This window comes from Erinaceus europaeus, chromosome 4 (genome assembly GCF_950295315.1).
Source record: "Erinaceus europaeus chromosome 4, mEriEur2.1, whole genome shotgun sequence".
Taxonomy (NCBI): domain Eukaryota; kingdom Metazoa; phylum Chordata; class Mammalia; order Eulipotyphla; family Erinaceidae; genus Erinaceus; species Erinaceus europaeus.
This window is the reverse complement of record NC_080165.1, coordinates 146,017,890-146,025,935: the sequence shown is the minus strand read 5'-3', so window position 1 is coordinate 146,025,935 and position 8,046 is coordinate 146,017,890. Positions and strand designations below refer to the sequence as shown.

General features: G+C 48.5%; 1 protein-coding gene across 2 annotated transcripts in view; it reads right to left on the bottom strand.

Moving 5' to 3' along the window:
- Positions 1-7,148, bottom strand: part of HACE1 (HECT domain and ankyrin repeat containing E3 ubiquitin protein ligase 1) — a 96,384-nt gene extending 89,236 nt beyond the window's left edge. For both annotated transcript variants that reach the window (XM_060190709.1, XM_060190710.1), the window contains exons 1-2: positions 7,016-7,148; positions 203-257 (exon numbers count right to left, since the gene is read on the bottom strand). In XM_060190709.1, the coding sequence (XP_060046692.1) occupies positions 203-257; positions 7,016-7,091 (131 nt within the window). In that variant the 5' untranslated portion in view covers positions 7,092-7,148. The remainder of the gene's footprint in view (positions 1-202; positions 258-7,015) is intronic.
- Positions 7,149-8,046: the final 898 nt, after the last annotated feature.

The following is an 8,046-nucleotide window of genomic DNA, read 5'->3' as shown; positions in this document are numbered from 1 at the left end:
ATATCTATATTATTTCACAGACAAACAAAATTGTAACTATTCTTAAATACCTTGACTCAAGACACCATCAATTCTAATTTCTGTGTGTGCCTATTTCTGGGTGTGGGTGTGGGTGTGTGTAGGGGTGTATACACATACATAACATTGAGATAATTTCACACTTCTGCAAAAGTAGAATATAAATTTGTAAATAGGCACTCACCTATGCTGATCTGCCATAACCATTGGCATTAACGTGTAAACAGCAGTTTCATTATCTGTGTTAAGGGGGGTAAGGAAAGAAAGGAAAGAATTAATTTACACACTACTTTTTCCAAAGACTACTTTTGAGTTTTCTTAGCTCCACATGAAAATCAAGGAGAAATGGAAAGTTTCAACATGATGCAAACTACAAAAGGAACTGAAAAAGTATAATACTGCAGAATTTCTTATTCCCTCTACTGTTCAATCCTTCTCCCGCATCACAAAAGTACTCAGCTTCTGCATTTGAGGGGAAATTCAATATTTGATGCTTTGTGTTAACTTTAATAGTTGAAATTTATTTTTATATTTATTTATTTATTCCCTTTTGTTGCCCTTGTTGTTTTATTGTTGTAGTTATTATTGTCGTCCTTGTTGGATAGGACAGACAGAAATAGAGAGAGGAGGGGAAGACAGAGAAGGGGAGAGAAAGATAGACACCTGCAGACCTGCTTCACCACCTGTGAAGCGACTCTCCTGCAGGTGGGGAGCCAGGGGCTCGAACCAGTATCCTTACACCGGTCCTTGTGCTTTGTGCCATGTGCGCTTAACCCACTGCGCTACCACCAGACTCCCAGTTGAAATTTATTTTACTTCCTGTTGATAACTACCACACTTTCAAGAAGCTGAGGGAGTTGTAAACATATAAATATTAAAGATATATGCTAAAGAACTTTCTTTTCTTTTCTTTTTTTTTTTTTGCTTTATTTGCTTTTGTATTTGATAAGAAATTGAAAGAGGAGAGGGAAGTAGAGAGAGAGGGAGAGAGAGGGAAAAGTAGAGTACCGGTTACTATGTGTGAGGCCCCAGCCCCCAGGACAGGACAGCTGTCTGAAGCACTCACCCCTCACTCAGGTCCCTCCTCCACCATCATGTACCAGGAACACAATGCCCTCTCTCTTTGACTTTTAATTTTTTTATTATTATCTTTATTTTATTTATTGGAGACAGCCAAAAAGGGAGAGGGGAGGGGATGGGAGAGAAAGATGGTAAAAGCATGTACTGAGCTACAGACTCGAACCCATAAAGTACATGTGATGGCTGCATTTAATCAGGCCACATATGTGGCGGGCTCAGCACAGCCCACGCAAAACAAGGTTTGTTTCAAATGTAATAATGAGGGCCATTGACAAAAGAATTGCAAAATGAATCTCAAACAGTTTGATTATAAGATAGCTGGAGAGGACAGATATTTAAAACCTCCCTTAACCAAATGCCCACTCTGTAAAAGAGGCTTTCACTGTCCATCCAGGGACTTATGCAGGAGATAATTCTCTGCCCGATAACAGTAAGTGGGGCCCTGGCCTCCAGCCTGCACAGCAATGAGGCCTATTGGGTGACTCTAGGATAGTCACTTACCACAGGCATGAATCTTAATAGATTGTTTAACTGTGTAACTCATGTCTTTAACCTTCTAGTCCCATGGAGAAGTGATTTATTTGAATATGAGGCATGTCTGTATGTATGTATGTATTGACTCAAGTTTATCCTAAAACCATTGTTGATCGTGGTATGCTGTTATACAAACCTGTGTATTTTACCAAAAGTGAAAGAATAGAAACTGTATCCACCAGTGTTTGGTGTCCTCTCCCCAGAGCTTTTACAGATGTTTGCTACTGTGCTCTAGTTAACCTCTCTAGTGTTCAAGCACATTCTAGAATTATTGGTACTGATATTTTTCTGGCATAGCATGAACTACTGTTTTAGTGTTTGTTTTTTTTATGACTAGACTGGTGTGACTCCTCCCTTTATGGGTGTTTTTCTCAGTATACTTTTTTAATGTTAATTCTGAAAAAATGGATGTTTCACACATCCCTCAGTTTACTAAGCTGAAATTTGTTCCTATCTCTGTGGACACTGTTATAGGCTTTATATGCCACCTGTCGTGCAGAAAGCAACCCATGTTGGTGAACACTTTCTCTGCCTTTGCTGCTGAGGTGTTCCTTATTACACTGACTATGACCCTAAATATGTTTCCAGATGAAGGCTTATTTCTTCTAAACATGCATTCTGCATGCCCTACTATCCCGCTAGATGAGTAATTGTGGAAGGCCATATGTACCCTTAAAGGCCTATTTCTCAGACATGAACAGAATACAAGGAGCTTTATATATTTTAAATTTTGTACTGCATAATTCTAATCAGAGAGCTGCTAAGCGTTACTTTTCTCCACAGAGCTATTCCTTCTCCAGCAAATGCCTCGTGATTTTCTAGTCTTTGTGATTGAAATAAAATTGCTAACTTAAGGCATAGAATATGTTAGTTCTAGTTTCTCATTCACAGGTCCTGCCTGGACCCATGCTGAGCAGCTAAGCCCCTCTCACCTGCGAACTCCTCCCAAGAACACGAGCTGACGCATGGATTGCAGCAGCCTACACCCTGAATATGCCACGATTGCCACCCAGGAGCTACTTGAACTTGGGGACGCCTCTGTAAGTCTCTGTTCTGAGCTTCCCTGAGTGATGGACCGTCTCTGGGTTAGAAACAGATACTAGACCACAGGTCTTCAGGCTAATAGGGCCTTATCTGACACCCAGTGACTGCGCCCGCACTCGGGGGGGGGGGGGGGGGGCAGAGCTTGCAGGGATCACACGAGAATCACTGAAGATTTGCTTATTTTTCCTGTGCTCATACAGACTGTACATCTTGTCCATGTCTATAATCAGAAGTGGGGAACTGGGGTGATGCGGTATACAGGCGACCATGGATGGAAGTCCCGGCACCTGATGGAAGCCTTGGTGACAGAGTGTGCAGTGATCTGCACAGGTGCATGGGGGACTGTAGGCAGATCCAGTCTGTGCTGGTGTGCAAAGCATTGTGGGTGGGCTGGACAGACTTAAAAGTACAGCCAGTCCCTATTACAGTTCCCTCACTCCTCCAAAGCTAACCTTAGCAAAGCAAGGACTGCACAAGCTGAGTAAGGGCAAGAGACTGGCATACTTTAACCAGGACTCTTTAGTCACTATCAGGCCACCCCATCAGCTGGGGTCCTATTCGGGGAGTCCTGAGATTCCCAAACAGACATGATGTGCCTAGACCTCAAATAAATCCCTCTCTCCATTGGTACCGGTCATTTCTATCAGGAACAACACAATAGACCCCTTTGTGGGCCCCATATAGGACCTTGCCCTCAACTTAGAGCAACAACGGTAGAGAATGTTCCATCCTCCAAAGGGAGGCTGGACAACATACTCTGTGCTACACCTGAGGAAGATGGGTCGATATTGGGGCAGCTTGGAATGTTCTTACTCAAGACCACAGAATGTGAGCTCAGATCTACAGGGATGCAGAGGTCACACAGGCTCCTAAGCTGAATATGGTCCCCAGACCAAATCAAATCAATGGGGTTTATAGTCAACAATATTTATACACCTTTCCCATATTAGGGAGCTACTCTCTTCCCTGGTCCAGCTTTCTGTCCCTTTTCCAGCCATGACATAATCTCCCTAGACAATAACTTGGATCCACCTGTATATCAGATTTCAGGCTCAGGAGAAAAAAGAAAAAGAAAAAAAAAAAACTAGTATAGCCACAGACCCTTTGAAATATAACTAAAATATGCCTACTAGCTATCTACAAAATGGAGGACCCCCCCCCCAACTCTCCACCTGCACTATTCCAGCCTTTAGGTCCATGATTGTTTAACAATTTGTTCAGCTTTATATGTTAACTCTCTTTTCAGCCACCAGGTTCCAGATGCTAGCAGGATGCCAACCAGACTTCCCTGGATAGACAACCCCACCAGTGTTTCCTGGAGCTCTGCTTCCCCAGAGCCCTTCCCCACTAGGGAAAGAGAGAGACAGGCTGGGATTATGGATCGACCTGTCAATGCCCATGTTCAGCGGGGAAGCAATTACAGAAGCCAGACCTTCCACCTTCTGCATCCCACAATAACCCTGGGTCCATACTCCCAGAGGGATAAAGAATAGGAAAGTTGGGAGTCGGGCTGTAGCGCAGCAGGTTAAGCCCAGGTGGCGCAAAGCACAAGGACCGGCATAACGATCCCGGTTCGAACCCCGGCTCCCCACCTGCAGGGGAGTCGCTTCACAGGTGTTGAAGCAGGTCTGCAGGTGTCTATCTTTCTCTCCTCCTCTCTGTCTTCCCCTCCTCTCTCCATTTCTCTCTGTCCTATCCAACAACAACAACAACAATAATAATAACTACAACAATAAAACAACAAGGGCAACAAAATGGAATAAATAAATAAAATAAATATAAAAAAAAGAATAGGAAAGCTATCAGGGGAGGGGAGGGGATACAGAGATCTGGTGGTGGGAATTGTGTGGAGTTGTACCCTCTTATCCTATGGTTTTGTTAATGTCTCCTTTTTTAAATAAATTAAAAAAAAAAAAGAAAAGAAATCTGATAAGAGAAAACACTGCTGAATAAGCCCCTTTATAAACTATATATAAAAAAAAGTACAGCCAGCCGGAAGTGGCTCTCTATGGCTGCCGCTTCTTCTGCTCAGAAGCTTCTCGGAGGAGGTTCCGCAATGGCCACTTCTCCTGGGAAGTGAACACGTGTGACTCGACTAACTGGTAAACTTGTAGACCCCTCTACAGCCACGAGCAACCTTTACCAGAGAATTGTTTATCTTATGGGACTAAACTTTTACTAACTATACTCACACTTTATGGACCTAGTGTACTCTTAACCCTTGATGATAAGTGCTTATTTTGCCTTTTACCTCTTTCACCCTAATAAGCCTTGTATTGTTTAAACCCGTTCCCAGCTCTCTCCTTGCGGTGTGGATCCTTTCACACACCGCAAGTAGCCCCCAAACAAGCCCCTTTTAAGTTAAATTACAATAGATTGTGATCCATGTACTGTCAAAATACAGTTGTGCCATACGATTTCCAAAAGAAGGAATGTTTACTCCCCAACTGCAGCTTCAAGCAAACGTTATTCTTGAGGGGGGCAGTGCAGTGGTGGTGCACCTGGTTCAGCGCACATGTTACAGCGCACAAGGACCCAGTTGCCAGCTCGCGTCCCCACCTGCAGGGGGAAAGCTTTGAGGTGGTGAGGCAGGCCTGCAGGTGTCTCTCGGCCTCTCTCCCTATCACCTCCTTCCCTCGTGATTTCTAGCTGTCTCTATCCAATAAATAAATAAAGAGAATTTTTAAAATTTAAATTATTCTTAGATCATCCGGTGCAAAACCCAAAGGTGTCATTGTAAAATGACCCACGTAATGAAAATGTTTTCTGAATCTGGGTGCCTCTAACATTTCTTCCCCTCTGCTGAGATAGCAGGGAGTCCCAATGGTCAGTCCCAAAACGACCCGGATCCCATCCACCCCATCCGAGTAAGCCCACACATTACAGTGCCCAAGGACCCAGATTCGAAACCCCATTCCCCACCTGCAGGGGGGATGCTTCACAAGTGGTGAAGCAGGGCTGTGGTTGTCTCTCTGTCTCTCTCCCTATGTCCCCCTTCTCTCTCAATTTCCCTCTTTAAAAAAAAAATTATGTATTGGATAGAGACAGCCAGAAATCGACAGAGAACAGGGTGACAGAGAGGGAAAGAGAGGGGCCCCGTGGTGGCGCACCTGGTGGAGCGCACATATTACAGGGCACAAGGGCCTGGGTTCGAGCCCCGTGTCCCCACCTGCAGGAGGAAAGCTTTGCATACGGTGATGCAGGGCTGCAGGTGTCTCTCTGTCTCTCTCCTAATCTATCTCCCCCTTCCCTCTCCATTTCTGCTTCTATCCAAATAGATAAAGATCATAATAAAAAAAAAAAGTGGGAGTCGGGCCGTAGCGCAGCGGGTTAAGCGCACATGGCCCATAGCGCAAGGACCGGCATCAGGATCCCGGTTCGATCCCCACCTGGCTCCCCACCTGCAGGGGAGTCGCTTCAAGCATGTGAAGCAGGTCTGCAGGTGTCTGTCTTTCTCTCCCCCTCTCTGTCTTCCCCTCCTCTCTCCATTTCTCTCTGTCCTATCCAACAACCACGACATCAATAACAACATCAATAATAACTACAACAATAAAACAACAAGGGCAACAAAAGGGAATTAATAAATATATTTTTTTAAAAAAATCAAAAAAGGAGAGGGGAAAGGAAGAGACAGACACCTGCAGCCCTGCTTCACCACTCCCAAAGCTTTCCTCCTGCAGGTGAGGGAAGGGGGGGGCTCCAGCCTGGATTCTTGAGCACTGTAACACGTGCGCTCAACCAGGCGCGCCATCCCCATATCCAGTCATAAAGAAAGAATGAAAAAGAAAGAAAGTACAAGTGGGCGTTCCCGGCTGCCGGGTAGTTGGCGCGCGGCATGTGCTCGTCCCGCCCCCTGCCCTCACCGGGCCCCCTCGCCCCGCCCCCTGCTCCTCGCCACGCCCCCTAACACGCCACGCTCCCTGCTCCTCACCACGCCCCTAACACGCCACGCCCCCTGCTCCTCGCCACGCCCCTGCTCCTCGCCACGCCCCTAATACGCCACGCCCCCTAACACGCCACGCTCCCTGCTCCTCGCCACGCCCCTAACACGCCACTCCCCCTGCTCCTCGCCACGCCCCTGCTCCTCGCCACGCCCCTAATACGCCACGCCCCCTAACACGCCACGCTCCCTGCTCCTCGCCACGCCCCTAACACGCCACGCCCCCTGCTCCTCGCCACGCCCCTAATACGCCACGCCCCCTAACACGCCACGCTCCCTGCTCCTCGCCACGCCCCTAACACGTCACGCTCCCTGCTCCTCGCCACGCCCCTAACACGCCACGCCCCCTGCTCCTCGCCACGCCCCCGCCCCGGGGCCCTGCGGCGCGGCCCGGCTCACCGTCCGGCAGCTCCACGGTGCGCGCGCGGCGGAGGGAGCGCGTGAGGCGGTTGAGCTGCTCCATCGCTCTCTCCATCCTCGGCGCAACCTCTGCGCCCCGCACCGCGCCGGCGGCCTCCCTGCCCGCAGCCCTACATCCCGGCCCGGCCCCGCCTTGCACCAGGAGGCGCGCGTCGGCCGCGCCCGGAGCTGCGAGGACCCTGGGAGGTTGTTGGGGGCGGGGGAGGGGCACCGCGGGGGCGCCGCGATCGCAGTCGCGGCTGGAGGGAAAGGGCCGAAGCTGCTGCCGAGAGGGCACCGCCGCCGCCGCCTCTGTGCTTGCGCCCTTCCTGCTGCCGCTGCCCTCCGCGCTCGCACGGCCTTCTGGGAACTGTAGTTCCCCGCCGGTGAGCGGCGCGCGGGAGGTGGCTCCGTGGAGGGCGCGCCCCTGGCGCACGGAGATGCCGGCCAAGGCAGTGCCACCAGCACCCCAAGTCTCCTGGGGTGACTTCCTGGGCGTCCTCAACGCCTGCTGCCCGTGCCCTCCTAATGTATTACAAGAGCAGTTTCGGGTCTGTCTCTCTGCATAACTGTTCTGTTGTTATTATTATTAAAGTTTTGATCAGCACTGAATTGCAATGTCATTTTTGAAGCATAGCTTCACACTTTTTAAAATTATTCTTATTGGAGAGGTTATGCTTTACGAGGCAATCATTGACATATGGATACAGTTTCATTATGTAATAAGTCCCCAGAGTTTTCTTCCTATCCAGAGTCCTTTGCTTTGGGGCAATACATCGTATATATACAATCCACGGTTCACTTTGTGCTCAGTTTCACACTTCTGTATGTGGATAAGTCTCACTGCAGCTAAAGCCAACGAAGTTTGGTGGCACACGATTGTTCTGAAAATAAAGCCGGAAGTCGGGCAGTAGCGCAGCGGGTTAAGCGCACGTGGCGCAAAGCCGGCGCTTCCCAGGCGGTGAAGCAGGTCTGCAGGTGTCTGTCTTTCTCTCCCCCTCTCTGTCTTCCCCTCCTCTCTCCATTTCTCT